Source organism: Sporothrix schenckii (assembly GCF_000961545.1).
Source record: "Sporothrix schenckii 1099-18 chromosome Unknown Cont41, whole genome shotgun sequence".
NCBI classification, from domain to species: Eukaryota; Fungi; Ascomycota; class Sordariomycetes; order Ophiostomatales; family Ophiostomataceae; genus Sporothrix; species Sporothrix schenckii.
Genome location: NW_015971142.1, coordinates 2,853,410 through 2,877,125, shown reverse-complemented (window position 1 = coordinate 2,877,125; position 23,716 = coordinate 2,853,410). Strand labels below are relative to the sequence as shown.

General features: G+C 55.4%; 7 protein-coding genes across 7 annotated transcripts; 4 read left to right on the top strand and 3 right to left on the bottom strand.

Annotated features, from left to right (window-relative positions):
* Positions 1 to 1,645: 1,645 nt before the first annotated feature.
* SPSK_07049 (uncharacterized protein) lies at positions 1,646 to 4,233 on the top strand (the record flags this gene model as incomplete). The annotated part of the gene is made up of 4 exons (XM_016733719.1): positions 1,646 to 2,590; positions 2,668 to 3,084; positions 3,147 to 3,254; positions 3,328 to 4,233. The coding sequence occupies 4 exons, from the start codon at positions 1,646 to 1,648 to the stop codon at positions 4,231 to 4,233; spliced, it is 2,376 nt and encodes a 791-aa protein (XP_016591271.1).
* A 2,310-nt stretch (positions 4,234 to 6,543) lies between these two features.
* On the top strand, positions 6,544 to 7,903 carry SPSK_07540 (uncharacterized protein; the record flags this gene model as incomplete). Its single annotated transcript, XM_016734200.1, has 4 exons — positions 6,544 to 6,714; positions 6,782 to 6,834; positions 6,888 to 6,970; positions 7,080 to 7,903. 4 exons carry the CDS (start codon positions 6,544 to 6,546, stop codon positions 7,901 to 7,903), a joined length of 1,131 nt encoding a protein of 376 aa, XP_016591270.1.
* A 1,014-nt stretch (positions 7,904 to 8,917) lies between these two features.
* Positions 8,918 to 10,695, top strand: SPSK_07316 (uncharacterized protein; the record flags this gene model as incomplete). The annotated part of the gene is made up of 2 exons (XM_016733980.1): positions 8,918 to 10,552; positions 10,615 to 10,695. The coding sequence occupies 2 exons, from the start codon at positions 8,918 to 8,920 to the stop codon at positions 10,693 to 10,695; spliced, it is 1,716 nt and encodes a 571-aa protein (XP_016591269.1).
* A 194-nt stretch (positions 10,696 to 10,889) lies between these two features.
* On the bottom strand, positions 10,890 to 12,086 carry SPSK_07644 (uncharacterized protein; the record flags this gene model as incomplete). Its single annotated transcript, XM_016734303.1, has 1 exon — positions 10,890 to 12,086. The coding sequence occupies one exon, from the start codon at positions 12,084 to 12,086 to the stop codon at positions 10,890 to 10,892; it is 1,197 nt and encodes a 398-aa protein (XP_016591268.1).
* A 691-nt stretch (positions 12,087 to 12,777) lies between these two features.
* On the bottom strand, positions 12,778 to 13,860 carry SPSK_07709 (uncharacterized protein; the record flags this gene model as incomplete). The annotated part of the gene is made up of 1 exon (XM_016734366.1): positions 12,778 to 13,860. The coding sequence occupies one exon, from the start codon at positions 13,858 to 13,860 to the stop codon at positions 12,778 to 12,780; it is 1,083 nt and encodes a 360-aa protein (XP_016591267.1).
* A 2,474-nt stretch (positions 13,861 to 16,334) lies between these two features.
* Positions 16,335 to 18,700, top strand: SPSK_07099 (uncharacterized protein; the record flags this gene model as incomplete). The annotated part of the gene is made up of 2 exons (XM_016733767.1): positions 16,335 to 16,394; positions 16,520 to 18,700. 2 exons carry the CDS (start codon positions 16,335 to 16,337, stop codon positions 18,698 to 18,700), a joined length of 2,241 nt encoding a protein of 746 aa, XP_016591266.1.
* Positions 18,701 to 19,255: 555 nt separating this feature from the next.
* SPSK_10755 (uncharacterized protein) lies at positions 19,256 to 22,035 on the bottom strand (the record flags this gene model as incomplete). Its single annotated transcript, XM_016737044.1, has 5 exons — positions 19,256 to 20,633; positions 20,716 to 21,357; positions 21,431 to 21,765; positions 21,825 to 21,844; positions 21,966 to 22,035. 5 exons carry the CDS (start codon positions 22,033 to 22,035, stop codon positions 19,256 to 19,258), a joined length of 2,445 nt encoding a protein of 814 aa, XP_016591265.1.
* Positions 22,036 to 23,716: the final 1,681 nt, after the last annotated feature.

Genomic DNA, 23,716 nt, shown 5'->3' with positions numbered 1-23,716 from the left:
TAACTGTCTCGCTGTGTCGTGTTGTGTCGCCATGATGAAGTGCTTGGGATGCTTTTGTGTCGCACTTGCGTGATCGATGTGCGCAGTGTAAATTACTGCTGCAGGCCGCTATGGTACGAGCATAGTACGCTATAACATTAATTGCCATGCTAATACTCCGTAAATTTAGTAACAGCGGCTCCAAATTGAATAGTATCAGCGCAAAGCCGAGGTCCCACTTTAACCATTTTATCTGGTGGCAACTTAGCAAATCACACGCTATGATTGGTGGTGTCTCGTTCGTTTTTGCAACTCCCTCAGAAATTCGTCTTTGATTATCCGCGTCTGAAAGTAGCGTGGATCTCACAACAATCTGAATACACACGGCATGATATGCCGCCGTGCTGCTCGTTGCGGTTGAAACGCGGGACTGGCCAGTCTCGAATGGCTGTGACGAGAATAAGGATTGGGCAGCCGTTTTACCTCGAACTAATGCCTCTCCCTTCAGCCAAGTGGATACGTTATTCCCATTTTAGTACATAATATAACCACGCTAGAATGTACTCGGCTAGCGCCATTCTTTTCTTTGTATAATTACGAGTTTTTCCGTGTATTCGGACCCCATTTGAAACCTCCAACATACATGTTTCGCTCTCATGGTTGGTGCAAAAGTCGGTATTTCTAGCGGACAACCCTGTATCTTATTAATTACTACGAAAGCATAAGCCCCAACGAATACTTCTAGACGGTCGCTACGAAGGCCATTCTACTTAATTATCACGCTTTCTTACCCAATCGTACTTCGTGTTCCGTACTTAATCTCCATTCTTTTTTAACCCTGTCTCGCTTCACCTCTTCACGGCCGCGGTCTGCAACATCATCGAGCGTCCACGAACCAACGACAAGAACCGTTTGCGCCGTCGTGTCGGCGCATGATTGCTTCACGCTTTTCAGTTTTAGCGATTATCATTACCGTCGTTACAGACGTACTTGGCTTGCCCAGATCCCGCGGTTCTCAGCATCGTTATTTCGAGATTTTCTCACAAATATCTCGTCACGCGTCACGTACCACAGACAAGGCTGTGAGAGCTATTCGCACCTTCCTGCAGCTCATGCACGTTCTCTCCTGCTTCTAACTGCTTTCCTACATTTCATAAAATTCATTTTTACGTGCCCCTTTTTGTCCCTTGGACGCTGCCGGTTGAAGTTGCCCGTTTTGTCCAGTTTCTTTTGTTTCGCAACAGACTCCATCGCGCCTTCCGCGTTGTCACCAGTGAGACGTTTTTGAACACGCCAAAGCAAAAATCCCCTTCCCTGAACATTATTTGGATCCTTTTTTTTCTTGGCTTTCATCTTTTCTGCTATTCTGCAGCTCCTCGTTGAAGCTGACCAAGCTTTCACCCGTCGTCGTGTTTGCGCCTCACTCTGCCTGCGCTCACTTATCGTTGACGGCGCGGACTTTCGCGACAATCCTGACATGACTGATTTGTTCTCTCGGCACAAAACATCGCTTGAACGCAAAACACAATTGCTTTACGAGACGACGACACGGCGGATGGACGAGCAGTAGTTTTGCTTGCAGTCTGACTGGCATTCTCTCACTTCCGAGCCAATCCTTGCATTTGAGACTCTGGCGCTACGGCGCGCATCAGGCTCAACTGACAAGATGTCCGGACCCAGCCCCTCCCCGGCCGGAGCATCGCCGGCTGGGGGAAGTGTTGCACCCGGTGCGGCTTACTCTTCCCCGCCCAAGCGGTCTCCGGCTCTTGCAACAACGCATGTGCCTCCTCCAACAACACAAGCTGGCCTTGTTCGTAGCACAGGCGCCAGTGTCGCACCGACAACCCTGACGACCGGGGGATCACCATCTATTATGCCATCGTTGCGGCCGGCAACAAGTTCTGTACCCCTTTCGACGCCGACGCTACCAGTTTCGGGTCCAGCTCCAGTTCCAGTCCCAGCATCAGCCACGCCGGCCAAACCGACACCGGCTCCGGCCCCACCGGCCCATGTGCGGGCACTGTCCTCCGTATCGTCACCAAGTCCGTCACAAGCAACGCCATTGCAGCCTTCACAACAGCGTTCTAGTTTAGACGTCGATGCCGTTGAAAAAAGACGGCAGGATCTGACACAACAGAGCCAACAAGGCCAGCGCGCACAAAGCATGCCTCGGCAAGTGCAAGTACCAACCTCGCAGCCTCCCCAGCAGCAATATGCTTGGAAGCCTTCACAACTGTCACCATCGCCACAGCCATCGCACCCGGCGAACCAGCCTTTACCGCACAGTCACCAACCACAACGGCCGCCGCATGCTCCAGTTCGGCCACCAGACCCAGTCATAAGTCGCCGTGCGCCCATTGTTAACCGACCCCCGCAAGGTCCTCCTCCGCCGGCTCCTCCACGTGTCGAGCCGATTTACTCGGATCCCCGCGGCGGTATCCCGCATCCGTCACCGGGACACGACTACGCGCGGGAGAACCCCAAGATCCAGGAGGACTATATGCGCCTGACCTTTGCGATCGAGCAAAGCGTGTCAGCTGCTGTCCGGTGTGCAATACGCCAGAACTGGCAGAAGTGTCTTATGGGTACCAGCTTCCACCAAGGCTTTATGGTACGAGTTGACATCTGTTCCTTCATTTGATTTTTATCTCTGGCTAACTCTGAGATTTTCCTTTCCTTGCCTACTAGCTCAACGCGCTTCTTGATAGTGCTCCGGCAGATGTTGCAAAGGGCTCCATTAAGGATTTTGGAAGACGAGTAGTGAAGATTGCGCGAGCCGAGTTCGTGTCACATCTGGACACGGCGGACATTGACGAGATTGCCGGTATCATCCTGGCCAAGGCCAGCAACCAGTTTCTCGACGCGGCACTCGAAGCTCGATTGCGTACAATCGATGCGAAGCCGCTGATCAATGCTCTTGCGCGTGCTGAGCGGCTTGGCTACGAACCGGACGACATTGTTGAAGAGCCCGTCGGTGGACAAGAACGGGTCATCCCGCAGAATGTGCCAGAACCTCCTCCGCCAACATCTGGGCCAGCACCGCCGCCTATGAAGCAGTGTCGAATGTGCAACCGGGTCTTTGATAAGGAGCCACCTTATGTTTATGTGAGTCGTCCGGATGAGTTCTGGCCACCAGCGTATGTGCTAACAAATGAATTTCTATGTAGCATGTCGCAAACCAAGTTTGCATGCAGCGGCCTGAAGGCCAAGAAGGATTTCTCTTCTCGTGCTCAAATTGTGGTCAAGGCTTTGAGAACAATTATGCCCTAACATATGTAAGTAGCACCGCGTTCTGCGTGTTGGCATAAGACCACGTAGCAGGAAGCAAGCTCTGACCTCGACACCTAGCACAACTCTACTGGCGCCTGCTCAAAATACGAGACACGGAATGATGCTCTCCCGGCGCCAAAGCCTCCGGCAACAATGCCATCGACAGCATGGCCTTCAGCCACGATGTCCCCGGAGCCGACAGCGCACGGCGCTGTAGGTGGTAATTATGGCCAGTCAAAGGAAAGTACCTTCCCGGCAGCACGATCAACGGCCACTCCTGTCCGCATGATTCAGTCGCAACAAACAGGTTCGCCGTCGGGTCCTGGACTGAAAACGCCCACCTCCGACCCGTATGCACACCTGTCCGAGGCACAGCTCGCGGCGCTGAACGAAGAGCTTCAAAAGGCAGAGAAGATGTACACCGAAAAGTTCCGCGAAGCAGAAGAGATTGTCGACCTGGCCGAGCGACAGACGATCATCGGCAACCTAAAGAACTCGTTTGGCACGAGACAGTCCATCATCCGGAAAAAGTGGGGCGTACGGCTGCGCGAACGTCGCACCAAGGCCGAAATTGAGGCGGAGAAGGCGCGCATGGGCCTGCTGCGTGGCGCCAAAGACAGCTCGCCGGCCACCGGTAGGTCGTATGGCAGCCGGTCGACGCCCACCTCGTCGCAAGCCAACGGTACCAGTTACGATTCCGTAAAACGCATGCGCACAGACGATGGCACGGGCTCGCAGCATGGCACGGGCTCGCAGCATGGCACGGGCTCACGGGGCTCGTTTGACGCATCGGAGCCCAAACGAAAAACACCTACGCCGGCATATCACTTGCTTGAGACGCCCCGCGCGCAACCGCTGCCGCGACCCGTGGCCAACGATGACGACAACGCCAACAATTCGGACTCGTCATCCGACAACGACGATATCCCGGCCCGGCTACCCGACTCGGTGCGGCAGAGTTTGAGTGCGAGCCAGCGGTTGTAGACCGGCGCTGGAGGATAACCTTTGCTGCGCTTGATGAAAACAATGTTTTTTTTTTTTAGAAGGAGAAGGTGGTCTAAAATATGATATTCGGGAAAGTGAGAGAGGCATTTTAATTATGACATCCATCATTCAGCTTATCTTACACGGGATAGTTTACAAAAGGAGTTGAAATGTTCGGGCAGGCTTTACCAAATGATATCAATTTAGAACCATTTAATGAGTGTAATTTCTATTCGAAGTCAATTTGGCAAAAAAAAAAAATAACACAAAAAAAAAATCATTGGCACTGTGAAGAGGAAGAGTTATTTGTTTTATGTTGCCTTACCCTGTTTCCTGCTTACGGCTGACGCGCAATTTTCGACACCACCCCATCCAGTGTAACATTACTGAGTTAACTTGTGCAAATAAACAATACCGAGTGGTTTTGGCGTGTGCAGAATGAAGAGGACGGGTGGAGATGTGGCATGAAACAACGCCCAATTGATGACCGCATCTTGTCGTCGTTGACGAATTTGATACAACCAACGAAAATCGGGTCATGTGAGAGGTAACTCTTTCGTCTACATTGCATGTGTAGTATTCCAATATGACAGGGAGGCGTAATTACTCGGTATACATGGAATACGACTCTTCGTTTCTTTTTATCCATTCAGCTCTTGAAGTATGTGAGAGTAAGGGAGATGACGCGTCGACAGGCTACCCACAAAGGATGTCCTGTCTACACGCCCGTCCGCAGTGGATTTAGGTAAGCCTCGTTTATGGCGTAGTGCCCGTTCATTGCACCTCCGCATCCCACGCAACGCCGACAGTGGGTGGCGCCGGGAAGATCCTTCTGCTAACGCCGTATGTTGTACATTTGCGCTGGGTAGGGCAGGATGTGTCACAGGGATGCGGAGGGGCAAGTTAGACTAAGCATTCGATGCTGCTTCTGGACTTGCAGACTATGACTGACGTACGTTGTATGCGTAATGGCTGATTCGGACGAATGCCTTCAACTGGTTTCAGTCTGTGCCGCTGCACAGCAATAACGAACGGGACGAAGCTTAACAAGACCAGTGGTGGAAGCGAGGGCCGTCTAAAGCAGCCAAGGAGCGACAGGGGGATGACGGACACGCAAAGAGCGAAGGAGTGGGCGGCATGGAAGGCTGTGGGCACGGGCGGCACAGGACGCCCCGTTTGTCGATGAAGGAAAAGAGAGGAAGAGAGACAACAAAACTGCCCCAAAAGATGGTTTGCTAAATTGTACACACCCGACCAGATGAAAGCATCGCAGTTGGTTGCTTTTGCCTCCTGTCCCCTACTGTTTGACCTATGGTTACATGGCGATTAATATAACGACGACGAGACGGACGAAACACGAGGCTCAGGTGATGGTATTGCACCTTCCCGTGTCCGACACGCGAATGGTTTACATTTCTTGGCCCTGGAGAGGTTCTGGTTTGAAGGGACGGCTGAATACACCCTGTCTACAAACGACAATTGCCGTCATAGCGTGTGGCTAAGATAGGACACGACAGAAGAGTGTATGGGAAGCAACCAAACCACAAAACCACAAATAGCGGAATGTGCGGATAGAGAGTGCCGTCTCGCGCTCGCATCGGTTCTTGGTTGCTGTCTTTACGGAGTGTTGTTTCTACCCTGCTTTGTGCCGGGCTTCCCCTCCTCTTTGCACAGAGGATCTCTGTTTGGTTTTGATAAACGGTGCGCCGTCCCCAGCCTGCGCATCGCATTTTCTTTTCTATTATTTTTAGTCTTTCGCCGTTCTGTCGCCGATTTGTGTGACATAAAAGGGGGCAGGCATCCTCAAAACAGAAACAAAATACGACGTATCTACTGAGACCACGAACTACTGGAAACACCACAATCCCCACGCAAAGCCATCTCCGATAGGAACCAAAGGAATTGACAAAAAGGAAGGAGAAAAAGACACTGCCAGAAAACCGACTCAGCGGATCAACCAAGAACAACAGCACGAGACGCCGGCAAACGCATGGCAGCCAGCGAGCAGCTCGCTCTCTCAGCCTGAAAAGCGACGATCAGGGGACGAACCTGCAAATGGCGACAAGAAACAACAAATAAGTGATGAGCCGTTGAAGTGGTCGCTACCAAAAGTCCACAGCCTCGCCAAGGCAGCGTCCTGTGCGCCACCTTGGACGAGATAGCCTAGATCTTGATCTGAAACGAAGACGATCCTTACCTTGTTGTGTAGAGAAACATTTCATCCCACGCCACGCATTATTTCTCAACAACATTTACGAACATCGGCGACGAGAACAGAAATTGCAGCCTTGCCGTACGCAACGCTCAATCATGGGCAACCCATCAGAAGAGGTGTCCGCTCCAGCGCCGCCGCAAGACGACACCGCAGTTGCACCGGCCGCACCGGCGACAACGGCCCCAGGATACCCACAAGACACAGCGGAAGGCGGATCAGCAGAGTCGGAGACACGATCTCTCAGCAGTTTCTCGGTTGGACTAAGTGTATGTTGTGTGCATCTTGTGGTCATTGGATGGCGCCGATGCATCAACTGACAGCAATGCAAAACAGATCGACACAAACGACGACGATGCCATTTCCAATCTTGGAGAGATGGATACCTCGTACGTTGTTCTTCTACCAGTTTGGACACCGTCTTCTTCCACTAACAACACAGCCGCTCGAGCATCTCGGCATCGTCAAGCGTCTACGAATTTGTCGAGGAGTACGGACGAACGTATCACAAATACAAGGAAGGAAGTAAGTGGGAGGGCGTCTAAAGCATCGTTGTCTCTCTGTGAGCTGTACGCTGACGATTCTAGAGTATTTATTACCAAACGACGAGGTGTGTCACGATCATAAGCTCAAGTGCACCAAGCACACCAAGCACACCAACCAACATACGAAACTTACCCCAACTTCTTTCCACAGCAAGAACAGAACCGTCTCGACCTGCAGCACCACCTAGCCACCCGACTGCTCCAAGGCAAGCTCTACCTGGCGCCCATTGGCAACGTCAACCGCGTGCTCGACATTGGCACTGGCACCGGCATCTGGGCCGTCGAGTTCGCCGAGCAGCACCCCGAAGCCGACGTCCTCGGCACGGACCTCAGCCCCATCCAGCCTGAATATGTGCCGCCCAACCTGCGCTTCGAGGTTGACGACGTCGAAGACGACTGGGTCTACAGCCACCCGTTTGACTTTGTCCACGGCCGCTACATCCTGCCGTCGCTCCGCAACCCGCGCGCCACCCTGCAGCGCATTTTCGACCATCTGCGGCCGGGCGGCCACGTCGAGATCATGGAGACGCTCATGGTCATCGAGGCCATCGACGCGTCCCTGCAAAACACCGTGCTGCCGCGCTGGCACCAGCTGATCCTCGACGGCGTGCGCAAGCTGGGCCGCGGCGACCCCATGGCCCCGCTGCACACAAAACAGTGGCTCGGCGAGATTGGCTTTGTTAATGTCACGGAAAAGAAGTTTGCCGTGCCGGCCAACGGCTGGGCCCGCGGCGACGAGCAGAAGATCCGCGGCCACCTGATGATGACGAACCTGCTGGAGGCGGCGCAGGGCATCACGATGAGCATCTGCATGAAGGTCTGGGGCTGGAGCCAGGAGGAGGTCGAGCTGTTCCTGGTCGACGTGCGGGCCGCCCTCAAAGACCGCGCCCACCACGGCTACGTCCCCATGTAAGTCGATTCCCCAGCGATGTCGCGGCTTGGTGGCCGGAGCACTGACATGAACATCGTGAAGCATTTGCGTCTATGCCCAGAAACCGGAATGAGAGATGTGGTGACACTGTGACATTGGCGAGGGGGAGGGGAGTTGGCGCGTTCTTCCATCTGCTTTGGAACGTTCTGTATTCTGTGTTCTGTGCTTCCTGAATATGATTATGATTTATCGGTGTGTATCCGGTCTTCTTTCTTTGCCTTCTCTTTGCAATTTTTTTTTTCGTTTCTTGTCGTCTCTTTGGTCTTGTACAAGGTTAGCATAGCGACAACGTGGGCGTACGAAGACCGAGGAGAGTGTCCTCTGTATGTCAAAGTCTGAAACGAAAGGAACTGTCTGTGAGACTCCACGCGTCGTTTCCGGGTGGTGATGGCACAACATGTCATCTTTGCGAATGGTCGTTCTGTTTGACAGCTTTGCATTGGGTCGTGAAGTCCTCCAAATTTGTGTTGTTCGCCCTTTCCATTTGACGTCCTCCCCATTTGTATTGATCGCCCTTTCCTCTTCTGGACAGTCCCCCCAATCTGCATGTTCGCCATTCTGTGCCCAGAAGTCGTTATCTAGCTTCAGTCCCTCTTGCTATCCGGTCCCTTATTTTCTTTTTTGTTTTCTCATCAACGCATCTGTGCGATTTCTCGACGACCAGCATTCTTCGTCACATCGAGTGTCACTGGCGCGAGCGCCTGGACCATTGACCCACTGTATCTCCAACACGTGCGAGGTCTTTCGCTCTTACCAGTACGTTTTGGCGTTATCTCCAAGAACTGAAGCGAAATCCACACGAATGACTTCACATCGTTGACAACCGCCAATCCGTCCACATCCAGCGACATCCTTCATATTTCGTTGTTTTTCGAGACGCATCGCCGACTATTGACTCTTGTCACGACCGGGGTAGTTCGTCCTCTCACGACATCCAGCTTTGGCTTCATTCCAATCTCCACAGCTGCGGCACGCACCCCAACGACTACCTCCGCAATGGCGTCCACCGGTCTTGTCGAGTCGTTTGTGGCCGCGATACAAGCAAGCCTCTCGGTCCTGCTCGTCATCTTTTACGGTGGCATCGCTGCCTATCTGGGCCTCCTCAAGTCCAGCAGCACAAAGGCCATCTCCAAAGTCTGCGTCCGCCTCTTCCTGCCCGCGTTGCTCTTTACAAAGATTGGCGCCGAGCTGCACAGCGGATCGGCCCATCGCTACGTCGTCGTCCTCGCCTGGGCGCTCGTTTGCCATGCCGTGTCCTTTGTGCTCGGCATGGCCGGCCATTTGCTGCTGGGCATGCCCGACTGGACCACGGTCGCCGTCATGTTCAATAACACGACGAGCTACCCGCTGCTCCTGATTGGCGCGCTCGACCAAACGGGCATCCTGCAGGTGCTTGTGGATGCGAGCGGCGCTGATGAGACGACGCGCGAGGCCATAGAACGCGCCAAGTCGTACTTCTTGGTGTTCTCGACCGTCTCGAGCTGCCTGACCTTTGCCGTTGGACCGCGGCTGATGGACTCGGAGCATGCGCCGGAGCCCGACAACGTGACGGACGACGACGATGAAGGGAAAGATGACGTTCTCGACATACAGGGTCCGAATGACACCAATGCCGATGCCGATGACGAGGATGGAGACGAGTACGACGAGAACAACGACAACGGTCGCGACGTGTATGACGAAGAGGAGGGTGGTGACGACGGTGCCAATGACGTCGTCCGTCCCGCATCGAGCGTCGGTGGGTACGATCCACTGTCAGCGGCCCCGCCCATCGAGTATGCGCCCGTCAACGAAACGACAGGGCTGCTCTCGCGCGACGAAGCGGCCACCGGCGACCACGACAGCCTAACAAAGTCCTCGTTCCGCCAGTCCATCATTCGTTTTGTCGACCCCTTTGCGTCTTCGTCGCGGCCGCACAACTCCTTCTTTCCCTCGACGCGGCACCGCAACAAGTCTCCCTATCCCGCGAATGCGTCGACGTCGATCTCGTCGTCCGCCATACACGCCGACGACCACAACCGTCGCCGGGTCTCTGTCGTGCCTCGCTCCACCTGGCGCTCCCTCGGCCCGCGCACCCGCTGGTGGCTCCTGTTCATTGCCGACTTTTTCAATGCGCCGCTCCTTGGTGCGCTCGCCGGTGCCGTCGTCGGCCTGACGCCGACACTACACCGCGCGTTTTTCAGCCCGGCGACGGATGGCGGCGTCTTCACGGCATGGCTGACAGCCTCCCTCGACGACATTGGCGGGCTGTTTGTGCCGCTGCCCGTCGTCGTGGCGGGGGTGTCGCTCTACACGGCAATGGGGCAGGCTAAGAAGACGGAGAGCAAGCGTCCCAGCCAGCAGAGCGAGAGTGCAGAGGTCGAAGCAGCCGGGCACGACGATGGTGGGAAAAAGCTGCCGCTTGGCGCTGTGACGTACATCTTGGTTCTGCGTTTTGTGCTGTGGCCTCTGGCCTCCATTGCTGCGATCTATCTGCTGGCGTCGAGAACAGAACTTGTCGGCGACGACCCGATGCTATGGTTTGCTCTGATGCTGATGCCGACAGGCCCGCCAGCAATGAAGCTCATCACGCTGGTGCAAGTCAGCAATGCCGACGAGGACGACGAAACGAGCATTGCAAAGTTGTTGACAGTGAGTCCTTCCCCTTTCCTACGGACAGACCGTATTGTGTTGGTCCAGACGCTTACCATTAGGTCTCCTACCTCATCTCGCCCATTTTGTCGTTTGCCGTTGTCGGCAGTCTACGGGCCAGTCTGGCGAGCGTGCAACATTAGAAATGGCACCTGTTCGAGTATTTCCCCTTGATATGATTTGTCCCTCTATTTCTCCTTATTTCTTCCTTTGCAAAGTAGCACTCTAGGATGCGAAGCAGGTTCCTGGTTTAAATTCACAATTGTTCAGTCTCAAGTGCCTTCTCCGACCATACTCCGTCTTTCCATCCGTGTGACGGCAGTCTTGTTAATCCCGTTCATTCTTCCGGATTGCAAATAGGGTAGCCCCAAACAAAACCACTCTTCAGTGCCTGGACAACGTTGGCGAGCAGCTCCTGGGACTGCGGAAGCGCGCCGTCCCACTGCGCAAAGGGGTGTACCATACCCTTGTATGAAATGAGCTCACTCCAGCGGCCTACGTCCAGCAGGCGATGATGGTAGGCTGATGCCTCGCTGGCGAGCGGGTCAATCTCGGCAACGTGGATCGACGCCGCGCACACCATACGCAGGACATTGTCGGGCGCCACAATGGGCGAAGCCCGCACGTCAGCAGCGTTTTTCGCGTGCGTGTCCGGGTCCTCGCCGAGCCAGAGCCGGTAGAACCAGGCCATGCGCGCGAGCGGCAGCATGGGCGCAAAGGCAAATTCATAGTAGCTGTCGTAGGGCGCGCGCAGCGTCGACAACTCGGTGTCATCCTTGGGCACCACGAGGGGGACGTAGCGCGCGTCCGTGACGGGCACAATGAGCACCTGCAGCGTGAGACGTGGCATCGTCGGGTCCACGGCGGCCATCTGCGCCAGCACAGCGGCCAGACAGGCCCCGGCCGACAGGCCGCCCACAGCAATGAAGTCCTTGTCGATGCCAAGCTCGTCGCTGTGGTCCACGAGCCACTTGAGGGCGGCCCAGCTGTCCGTCGCGGGGACCGGATGGGGGAACTCGGGTGCCAGCCGGTAGGCTACGTTGGCCACCAAACAAGGCGTGCGCTTGCAGATCTGTCGAAGCAGGGAGTCGTCGTCGTCGAGGCCCCCGAGCACAAAGCCGCCGCCGTGGAAATTGACGTAGAGGGGGATCCTCTTGCCGTCGGCCTCGTCAAACCCCTCGGGGCGGTAGACATGGACGTGGATGCTGCCCGCCGGCTCGGTGACGGGGACGTGGTGCGTCGTGACAAGCCCGACGGGACAGAAGGGGGCGGCCACCTTCTCCCGGGGGAAGATGTAGCGCTGGCGGTCCGCGTTGAACTCGTCATAGGAGACTTGGTCGGCGCGAAGACGATTGGCTGTGCTGTTAGCAATGGGTCGGAGACGAGATGCCTCTTGCATGCTCTGCGTCAATGTCTTACCCTGGTAGTTGTTGTAGATTTCCTTGACCTTGTCGTCGAGAAAGCTCTCGACAGACGGGTGAAGTGGGTTGATAGGAGCCGTGCGGTCGGTCCCGGACACTGTGATGTTCGTCATCGTCGGGCGTTTTGGGAAACGCCGTTGCTTACAAGGTTGTATTTGGGTCTTTGCAGAAGCTACGTAAGCCAGTGACTGGACTTTAGGTTAGGCTCAGGGTCTGTTGCTATAGATTCGTATTCTTCTTGACATTGAAATAGTTTGGGATAGGGATGCGGCCTCAATTTATGTTTGGAAAGCCTTTTGTTGGCCGGCTCAAGTAGTTTCCACAAACAGTGATGGGCAAGCAACACAGAGGAGAAAGGGCTATAATGTGAGGGTGAGAAGGCGCTGAGATGGATCCGATATTACAACCGACATGAGATGGATAGTGTTATGGAGGCACAGTACATCAGTTGGCGAGGTCAGAAATACAAATTGGTTCCCATGTGAATGCTCCTACGATACCGCGATCACATAGTACGTTCATATCTCTCTCATACTGCTATCAGATAGTAGATCAGACACGGCTGACCCCCACGGTACCTGTTCATGTTGGCGTTGGTGGAGCATTGTTCGGGAGTGGCTGTCTCAAAATACCATAATTCTCTACATTCAGGTCATTTGTGCATTCGGGATTGATTTGGGGGTCTGTCTTATCACCTCTTCATGATCTGCCTCCTAGAAACATCAGTGATGTCCCTCTTCATCTAAATCTACTCTGTCCAAATTGTATTCAACAGGCACTGTAACGCTTATGTCTCCAATATTCTCAGTGAGAGGCGCTGAGCGTGAAATGAACGACGCTGTTTACGTGGTCCAGCACTGCCCCGTCCACCTTGGCTGTCTCACCATTACCATTCTTGGTTGGGCCGTTGACGAACTGCTCGTGGAGAATGCACGCTTTGTCGTCGTTGCACATCTCGCCGCAGTGCTCCCAGTGCGCAGGCATCCAGCCGGCCGTACTCCAATCCAAGACAGCGACAATCCGCGGAGGAGTCGGTCCGCTCGAGCTGCCGCCGTCGTGTGCCGGGTACCGCACCAGAACGTTCGCCGCCCCCAGGCGTCCGTGGGTCAGCACGATGGGGACTTTGTTGGTGAGTTTGGCGCGGTTCTCGGCGGTCCGTATGTGTCGTCGCGCTGTATCGGCATCGTACCTGGCGGTCGGCGCACAAAGACCGCGGCTCATCGATGGCGATTTGCCAAAGTCCGTCGTCAGCCAGTCGTGGAAGGCAGCCAGGCTGGGAAAGGGTCCAGCATGTGGCGTTGCGCTGTTGATAAACTCCCAGTTCCGGAGCGGTCGGCCGTTGACATGGCCTAGCTTGTTAGTTATTGAAAGCGACAAGGCGTCTCCGTACATGATGGGGGAGGTAAACATGAGGTACCAACCAATAAACGGAATGGGCGAGACCAGAGACTGGGGGACTCGCTCCAGGGCCCTTGCAAACGACCGCAGCTGGTCGTCGTCGAGGTCCTCGAATTGCACCTTTTGGCCCTCAATGTATTGCATGTAGATGAATGTCTGCCGGCGGTTGCGGCGCCACGCGTACACTTCGGGCATAGGCACTTCTGGACAATGCTTGCGTACAAACAGCAGGGCGTGTGCCTCCGAGACGGAGACATGGTGGCCAAACTTGACGGCCAAACCCAGCTCCCGGTACATCATCACAGACGGGCGCAGGAAACCATTCGAGAGTTGCCATGCATCCGCACGTCGTTCTCTGTATTGCAAGAGACCGAGGCGCACATCGTCTGGCTTTGGCAGCTTGTCGAATCCGGTCTGTTCAAATGCCGAGCCCGGCACATTGTAGTTGTCCACAAAGGGGAAAGCAAACTGCTCTTGGGGTGCAGCCATTTTGTTGTATTTGCTCACATGTGGAGGTTGGCCGAGAAAGCTGATAATGTCAGATTCAAGATATCTGGGGAGCGAACAATAGGGAGCGAGCAATTTTTTAGCTATGTTAATGTACTGAAACTGAAGATAAACTGCTTCCCTGTTAAGGAATATCAGAAGTTGTGTGACGGATGTTCTTGTTGTAAGTAAATTCTGACCGATGGGGCGAAAAATACCCTCAGTGAAGTAATTCGCTTTATTAATTTTATTGACTGGTAATTTTACTCCTTTTCCGAAACACCAACAGTGTATGTAAACTCGTGAAATATTTCAGTTTATTGTTTTCAATATTGGATATTACCAGTGCCATTGCAGCACGCCGCACCGGCAAGCACGAGACCTGTAAAAGAAGAAGAAATCGACACAGCAGGACACCCGATGCTAACCATCGCCAACGAACCGTTCCAAGACATTCTTCTCGGCATTGTTCACGACGACCGACAAGAGGAAATGCTTGACCGGGGCATCAACTGCTCCTACGGTTTGTGCTCGCCCCCGATGTTCTGTGTCGGGGGCCGACACGCGCGCAGCAGACTGTGGCCATCAACACGGAGCTGGCTGCCTTTGATAACGAGACAACCCTTCGTCGACGACCGAGGTCAAACGCAGTGCCTAGCACTTTAGTTAACGGTCGACAAGATGCTCTGCCGTGTCGGAAGGGAGCGGCCAGGCCTGCTGCTATGCGACAACTACCCGGCTGTCACACGCACGTGTCCGGCTATTGACGACACGGTCGGCCGCGAAATTATTGGCAGGCCACAGAGGACACTTGGTTGCCGTACGGCGCCGAGCAGCACGAGTTGTCAGACGCGCTTCAGGAACGAACGCGTTGCGGTAAGTCGAGATTGCAGAGTGAGAAATGAATCGAACGGACTAACAAAGTGGTAGCCAAACGGCATTGCTGGCCTCGACTTGCCGATGTTGGTTCTGATGTCAAATTGTCGGCGGTACGACGGCCAGGCTCGTTCGTCCCCAGCTTTGGCGGCGAGCTTCGGACATTGTACGGTCAGGTTTGGTTCTTCGTATATAGACACGAAACCGGCTGTAAGATTGGACTGGCGGCCTCTCTTGGTTTTAGGTGTGTCACAACATACGAGATAACATCAGCCGGGCGTTGAGTCAGGTCAAAGAGGAAGAATAAAAATGAAAAATAAATAAATAAACGGACGTAAGATAGAAGAGGGAACACGGAGAAAAACACCACTTGGATTGGATAGAAAACGAGAACGACGGTCATGTCCGTCACGCTCATCGAAAAGAGTCAACTGGCCGATGCTGCGTATGTCTCAGATCGTTGGGAGGCACCCTAGCCCTGTCAGTAAGGTCAACGGAGAATAAACTGGACGGGCCTTTGGCGCCAGGAACAGCGTTGGCGCTTCAGACGATCGGAGTGACTGCCGGAGTGTGTGGCCCATAAGGCAAATCGCCAGGCTGACAGGTGTGGTGGATGCATCGTCGACTGTTGTGCAGTCAATACTGCCACTGCAGTTTCACTGTAAGATTTCCGTACGGGGCAGGTAGTGCTCAACGGACATTCCTGCGACGCCCCACTATTTCGGAAAGCTTGTCTGGCGTCGCATTCGCTCAATCGGTCCCCATTGGGCTTAGTGCTTTCGTAGGGCCATCCTGCAGCAACGGCCCACGCTAAAAGGACGCCGTTGTGCGCTGTAGAGGACCCACCTGCATTTCCGGCCGACGTGGGTGACGTCGCTCGCACTTGCCGGAAGTGGCGGAGCCTGCGATGCTTCGCAATCGCTTTCACGACGTCGAGCCTTTCTTTCACTGTCACCACGTCACTGGCGAGAACGGCAATGTCCGTGTGCCGACCGTTGTGCGAGAGCGAGCCATTCGCCTCCAGGCAGAAACATTTCGACATTCCCCGCGGCTCCTTACGTATATTGGGACATACTGCAGCATCCTTTTCCAGCCGTGGAAGTATTCACCGACGTGGAGAGGAACTCTCAAGACCATCGCGACTTTGAGCTTTTCATATATCACGACTTCCCACTGCTGTCAAGCTGGCTCGAGCACAATAGCGGCCCCCTTCGATACCCATTGACCATTGACGACATCGGAGAGGTGATGCTGTAACTCTTACTTACCACCCTGCCAACTCCCACCTGATCACCGATCCATTGCACCGTCGAATCCCATCATCTCTTCGACTAGATCTTCTTTTATTCGTTTGTCCCTTTCTTCTGCTTCTGCAACAGGGCACCGGCACGACAGCTGCCGACTCCCCTCTCAACCTCGCGCAATACAACCGTTTCTGTGCTCACGCTTAAAGACGTGCAGGCTGCAGTTCCTACAGCCAGTCCCCATTACTCGACCCGGCTCTTTCGTATTTCGCTATTGTTCTTCGGTCCCCTTTTCTCCACGCCTTGGCCTTGGCAATCACGAAAGTTAATCCCTGTTCTTGCACCTGCAGTGCCAATATGGTTGGCGTTCCAGGCCGCTCCAAGGGTTGCAATACCTGCATACAGCGGAAAGTGAAGGTGCGTTTCTTGTCTTGCGGTCTCCTATATGTCTCCTGATCATTCCCTCTTCCCATCACATTCACACACACCTGATTTTGTTTGCACATACTTTCAACCGATACTAACGTCTGTTTTTTTTTCAGTGTGATGGTGGCCAGCCAGCGTGCGGCAACTGCCGCAAATCCAACCGACTATGCACGGGCTACAAGCGGCCAGTGGCCTTTGTCATGTCGTCCAACGTGGCCCTCGGACCAGACGCTGTCGAAGACCCAGAAGGTGGCACCATCATGACACAGGGCCGCTGGCGGAAGCGTGTGCGCAAAACCCCCAAGGCGCTCGCAAAGGACCCGAAGCCAAGACGAGCCCATGAACCAACACCCACCCTGGCAGAGGCTGCCATCACCGAGCTGACAGATTCCTCGTCTCTTGCTCCGAGCCGGTCAAGCAGTGGAACGCCGCGAGCCATTGATGCCGTCGACCTCTCCACCACTGTGGCGCCGGCCGACATCAAGCAGTACTGGAAGCAGTACATCTACCACGACACGGAGGACGACGAGACGGGAGCCGACGATGGCGGGCACAAACACCATCCCAACACCAACAGCACCAATGCGCAACAACTGCAGCACATCATCGCCACACGACGCGGACCGATGACCGTCGAGACCCTGAGCCGCGTCATCTCCATCCTGGAGTCGAGCGCCAACGTTGCCTTGCTCGACTTTGCCTCACCCATGACGCTGTCGGCATCCGCTGCAGCCGCGGGATCGCGCGACATCAGCATCGCAGGCACGGATATCTGGCCCGTCGGCTCACCATTCGTCCATCACTTCGGCTCTGAAGCCGTCTGGCGCGAGCAGCTCTTCCCCATGTTCCTCAGCTTCCACCTTCCCAAGGAAATCTTCAGCGGCTGCAAGACGACAACAAAGTCCATGCGCTCACGCAACTGGCTGCTGAACCTCCAAGACACGTCGCTCGACGGCGCCCCGGCCCTCGAGTCCGCCATGACCGCCTTGTGCATGGCCCGCGTCGGCCGCCGCAGCGGCAACATGGCTCTCGTCCAGCACAGTCTGCGCCTCTACACAAAGGGCCTGCGCCAGCTGCAAGACGCCATCCACGACCCGGCCACACAGCTGGCCGACCAGACCCTGGCCGCCTGCATGGCCTTTTCCATGTACGAAGTCGCCGAGTGCCCGTCACGCCACATCAACGGCTACTACTCCCACCACACGGGCGGCCTGGCGCTGCTCAAGATGCGCGGGCCCGATGCCCACATCACGCCGCTCGGCCACTCGCTGTTTGTCTTTATGCGCGTGCAGCAGTTCATCTATGCGCTGCTGATGCGCAAGGCCAACTTTTTGTGCGAGCCCGCCTGGACCAACCGGCCGTGGCAGACGTCGGCCAAAGACCCGCAGGACAAGTTCATGGACCAGATGTACTGCATCCCCGTGCTCTTGGAGCAGACGGACAAGCTGGCCGAAGCCGCCGCGCACAAGACCATTGGCCACGAGGCCCTCGTTCGCGGCTACTGGGACCTCATTGTCCAGTACGACGCCATCTACCGCTGCCTGCTGCGCTGGCACAAGGACCTGCAGGCCATTGTCGCCGGCCCCCTGTACTGGCCGGAACTGTCCACCATCGCGTGTCCCGTGTTCGACACCAACGGTCGCGGCCGGCCCTTTGCCGTTGCCTTCCACTTCCCAGCCTTTTCTATCGGCCAGTCTGTCGTCCTTTTTTGGGTCATCGCCATGGTCGTCAACTACCAGATACACTTTTTGTACAACCGCATCATTGCGCTGCAATCGTCGCCCGACTACGCGCCCGGCCCTCCTCGGGTCCCGGAACCCACCGACGATCCGTTGACGGCAGCCGGCGACTTGTCCGCTACCAACTGGTCCCCAGAGCCCGTCGCCTCGCCGGCCACCCCGTCACAATCCATGCCGCCGGGTTCCGGCCAGGACGTGCCCACTGCCGACGGCGACTCGTCGCCGTCCCTCGGCGAATTCCCGCCGTCCATCCCTGCCATGCAAGCTGCCGCCCATCACGCCATTGGCATCACCCGCACCGTCTGCAACAACATCTGCCAGTCCATTGAGTACTTCTTGCGGGACGAGATGGGCGACGTCGGTCCGCTGTCCATGATGCTGCCCCTGACCTCCCTGCGCCATGTTCTGGTCCGTACGGTCCCCATCAAGCCGTGCCCGCCGAGCCCGCACCCGGACCGGCCGGGCGAGACCTCAGACGACGTGGTCTGGGTCGATTTCCTTATGAGATACATTGGCGCCAAGGGCCAGCAGCTGGCCAACTATCTCGACGATGACTGATCCGGCGGTGGCGCCATCTGCCATCTGCCAGCTTCTGATTTTGATTTGTTTTGTTTTAACGGCGCAACGAGACTACCTGGTTCGATTACTGACTTCATCCTTTTTGAATGTTTTTTTATCGTAAATCTATGAACGGGTACACCTTGTGGGATCCAAGAAGACATGAAAACATGGAGTTAAAGGCAAGGAAAGTCGATAGAACGGGATGCACGACCTCTGAATTGAAGACGTATTCATGAATAGCAACCAACAGCAACCATCCCCTAGTGCCCTTTTCCAGATGTCAATCGGTACGCCAAAGCGCCAACGCTAACTCCCACCCATAGTGTGGTAACCCTGCCTTTTTTATACCACCTTCATTATCTTGCCGTCATCAACTGCATGAAGATAGGAAGGTTCGGTTCTGAACACGTGAACGCCTTTACAGCATTCGTGGGGGATAAAAGAATACAATAAAGAGGCCATTAAACTGAATCCGTCCAAAATCCTACCGAAATCACATGTACCCTAGATACCCACGAGTGTGGGCATCTGGATGATCCTGCAAACCATTTTCTATCTTGTTCCTCCAGGGGGTGGTGGTGGGTGTTGCATGTTATTAAGATAGTGGACTGGCACCGGTCCTGCCGGTTGCCTGAGCTGTTGGGGTTGGTACTGCATGTGTGGCGGAGGGGTTTGCTGCTGTTGTTGATGCTGTGGCGGGAGCTGCTGGTACTGTTGCTGCTGCGGGACTTGGTAGTAGTTTTGTTGCTGCTGTGGCAGCTGCTGCGAGAATTGCTGTGCAAGTTGCTGTGCAAGTTGTTGTGGTAGTTGTTGTGGCAGTTGTTGTGGCAGCTGCTGTGGTAGTTGAGGCTGGTACGCCTGTTGCTGGTATTGCGGGAGTGGAGGTTGTCGCTGCTGCTGCTGATGAGACACCAGCGTCGGAACCGGGGGTGCGGCGCTTTTAGGTGGTTGCTTGTTCTGGGTCGCTTGGCGCGCCCAGAGCGACTCCAGCACGGGTCGACTGATCGTTTTGAACCCCGTGGCAAGCTGCTCGGCATCCTGCCACCGGGCACCGTAGGCGCTCAGTGTCCAGCTGACCCGCTCCAGGCAAGCAACCGATCTGTCCACGTTGGTGCCATTATTCGTGTGGGCAGAAGCTAGCGACGGCGGCAGTTCGTTGTTGCCGTTGTTGGCATTGCTGGCGGCGTTACTGCCGTTGTTATTTGGTACATTTGTGCTCGGCGAGCCTGCCCTCCGCACTGGCATCGGCGGTGGAGGTGCCTCGCCTGGCATTGCCAGCGGCACAGGAATTGAGCCGCCACCAGCAAGGATGGCATCTGCAGTCGCCGTGTCCCGGAGCACAGCCACAAACTGACTCCCCATGAAGAACAAACGCAGTGAATCATGATACGTGTGCCACACAGGGTTCAGTCCTCCTCGGGCGAGTGCCATCATGCGGTCCACGTATGCGATGACATGCTCAAAGATCAACATGCGGCCGTACGCAGTCACCAGAGGCGCCCGTGCGCTCGGCGCAATGCAGTACACGTAGCTATACTGCAGCTCTAGATCGAACATCTCGCGGATGGGTCCCGGAAGCGTGGCAGGCAGCGCGTCATGCCACTCGCGCATGTCGGCACACATGCGCCAGACATACGCTGCAGGGTCGGGTAGCGGGTCAGATGGATCCGATTGGTAGAGGGTCTGGTACCAATGTGACTGGGCGCGACGCAGCTGGAACAAGAGCAACGCCGGGTTGGCTGCTGGCACCGTCGATGGTGATATTGGCGGCTGGCCGGACGCAGGCGAACGTGGAGGTTGGAGAGCTTGCATGTTTTGCAGCGTCGATTGCTGTGGAAGGGTTTGTACGACGCCAATCATTGTCGGGAATGCGACGTTGATGGCGTCGTCGGTGAACGAGAACGCTCGAGCATGGACCATGCTGATGGCTCTGGGAGGCAGTCAGAGTGTCAGACGGTTTATACACCACAATTTTGCTTGGTTGGATACGATGCCGGCTGCATTCTACTCACCGATCGAGTGCGTATGCACAATAAAATGTCCTTCTCCGCGCATCAAGGGCTGCTGCATCCATGCTCTGTGACTGCGGCGGATCTTGGTGGAAACCGAGATCAACGATCGCACGGCACGTGAAACCTATCAAGTGCCAGCTGTCGAAATGCGCCGGGTCGAGCATCGAATACAGCGTCAAAAGCAACAGCGACTGGATCTGCGTCACATGTCCGGGTGCTAGGGCGCGATCAGCGTACGGCATGGCCCGTGAGGCATACTCGACACCACTGTTGAAATATGAGTCCTGCCGACTCCGGCTCTGGGCCGACGAGCCAATGGCAAGCACCATGTATAGCATCCAGTAGTCAGAGCTCCGTAGGTTCGAGCGTGGTGGCGGCATGTTCGGCTGGGTCGGCTGCTGCTGGATATGCAGCTCCTCGAGGAGAGCAAACAGCGACGTCTCGGGAAAGAACGGAAAGAGGGAATGGACGTGGGCAATGTAGTACTGGACAATGCCATGATAGGCTTGTCGAGAGGGGAGCTTCGCAGATGCCTTGGTCGGCTCGGGTAGTGGGTCGTTTCCGGCAGCGGCGAGCACGAGGCGCGCAAAGGTCATATTATTAACCGATGGCTCGAAATCCCGGGTTGTCGCGTTTACCGACCTATGTATTGTTAGCGAATGTGAATGCGAAGGGGCCGTAGACACGACTTGTTCGCAAAGCGTATCCAACCTACAGGAAGCCGAAATCCGACACAAGGGAGTTAACGTCAGAGTTTTCCCTCTTACGAGCTGCCTTGCGATGTATTGCCGCACGGATGACGGCCAGCGAGTCCTTTCGTTCAGCACCAGGGGGCCCTGGGAAATTCGTTCCGCCATCCGTGTGAAAGGCTACGGATGCCTTGCGCGATTGGGCGTAGTTCAGGCGCCGCTCTAGTTTCTCAACGCGAAGTTCAAGGGCCGCAACGTAGCTCCTCTCCTTGCCGCGAGCGAATTGATCATTGGCCGCCGAACACTCGCTCTCACGGCCGGCCTTTTCGCAGGCCGTACACGCCGGGAGTTTCCCATCACACTAGCACATGTCAGCTGGCGGGACTATCAAGACGTGACGTGGGTGGCAAGCTAAGTTACCTTGACTTTTGCAGCTCGGCCTAGACAAACGAGAAGGAGCGTTAGCAACAGAACAGGCATCGCAGACGGGTGGTACGGAGGAAGTCCAGTCTGTAAGTTTGTCTCATCGCCGCGCTGGCACGGGTGTGGAACTATACTGACAACGCGAACAGGCAGAAACAGGCCTGGAAACACGCAGCAAGGGATTGTCTGAGAAGCTGGACCGCGGCATCGTGAGGCGAGATGCTGGGGAGGCGCGATAAGAGAGGCGATCGAAGCGTAGGCAGCCGGTGCTGCTCGGCCAGCACAGCAAGGGCGAGAAGGGCCCTTCGATAGTGTCCTAGCCGGCAACGTGTAGTATATTCAAGAACAGCACAAGACAGCCACGGAGACTGTGCGAGCCTTGTCCAACAGAACGTCCAACTGGAAGAGTTCTGCGTTCTGGTTGCGACAGCGCTGAAGGTCGTAAGCTGCCCAGAGCAAGCAATTTGTATGAGCGCAGTGAAACAGGGCGGAAGTGATATTCGGCGACGGGGAGGAGGTAGTGGACAATATCTTCGTTGACGTCGTCTCCGTTGGTGTGAATCACGAGATATGTAGCTCTGGGTTCTGGATGTCTAGCGACGGGCGTATGGGCAGGCGCGGGAGGCAGGTGCAGACGGGTCCAGCTTGGAAAGCAAGAGCGAGACGCGTTTCTCGAAGCTGTGGTTCTGATACTCAGGAAAATGTGAATGGAAGGAGCTCTCTCTCGGTGCTGGGTGTCGGCGCAAGCTTTCCTATTGCATGCTGTCTGTGTTCAATCGTTGTTGGCGAATTTGGAAACTACGATCGACCTTGCGAACGCGGGGCAAACATATGGCGCTGTGCGCATTGTCTGGCAGGCGAGCTCGCGAGGCCCACTATTCGATCGGTCGGTTACGAAAGTACCATCACCTACAGAATACAGAATGAATGCCCACTAGCCGGCGACTTCTCTGCCGACCAGCGACTTTTGCACCATGCCCATGAAATGCCTTTGCCACAGGGCGCCTTAGCGGAAGAGCTACCAAACAGAAAGGCTATTCGCACAGCTTGATTGGTCACTCTTGCCAACATTGATCCCCTCTTTCTTACTGCCTCACTGGCCAGCTTTGGTCCGGCCCAGCACTTGCGGTAGCTCTCCCCTTCCTGCCTTTGTTTGAACCCTGGAAAACTGCAGTGTGACTGCCTATTGTGGGTTTTGCGGCAAGGGATGCGCACCATGCCTTCCCAATTCGACTGTCACCGACCCTCTTGGCCTGGCCCAAAGTCGGAGTACTGCAACCCCCACCTTCCTCGGTAGTGAGAAGTGCCTTTTGGGCCGGTCGTACTTTCTTCTGCGCGCCGTTGGTGTTCGCTGTGGCAGTTGCCTTGTGCGGTTGGCGAATACTCGTTTGTCGCTGCTACAACCTCTTCGTCGTGGCCCTTTCTTACGCCTAAAATGCGACTGCAGGTCAATAATATGCGAAGTCTAGGCTACCAGGCTGCCCACAAGACGGCACGCTATACCCCTCATTTCCGCCTTCCTACGGAGTTTTCAGAGTCTTTGTAGTTGCGCTCCCTGGCTCCACCAGAGTCGTTTGTCGCTCCTTCCCCGAGATCCCTAGTGGGTAAATTAGCGGCAAGCACGCCTCTGAATGGGTTTAGCAAGGAAAAACGGGAAGTAGCCTTGCTGCCCATGTGTCGCAAGTAGGCACGCCCGTGGCTTGTCCGAGTACGACGAAATGTGATTTCATTCGACCATCCAGGTGACGCGATACAACAACCGCCGAGCGTCGAGGCTCCAATGCACACTTTCAACCTCAAAAGTTGCGCAGCGGCCAGATAAACATTTTCTACAACAGCACACCGACTGCTGAATGCTTTTCGCATACCCGACTCTCCCCGAAGGCGCC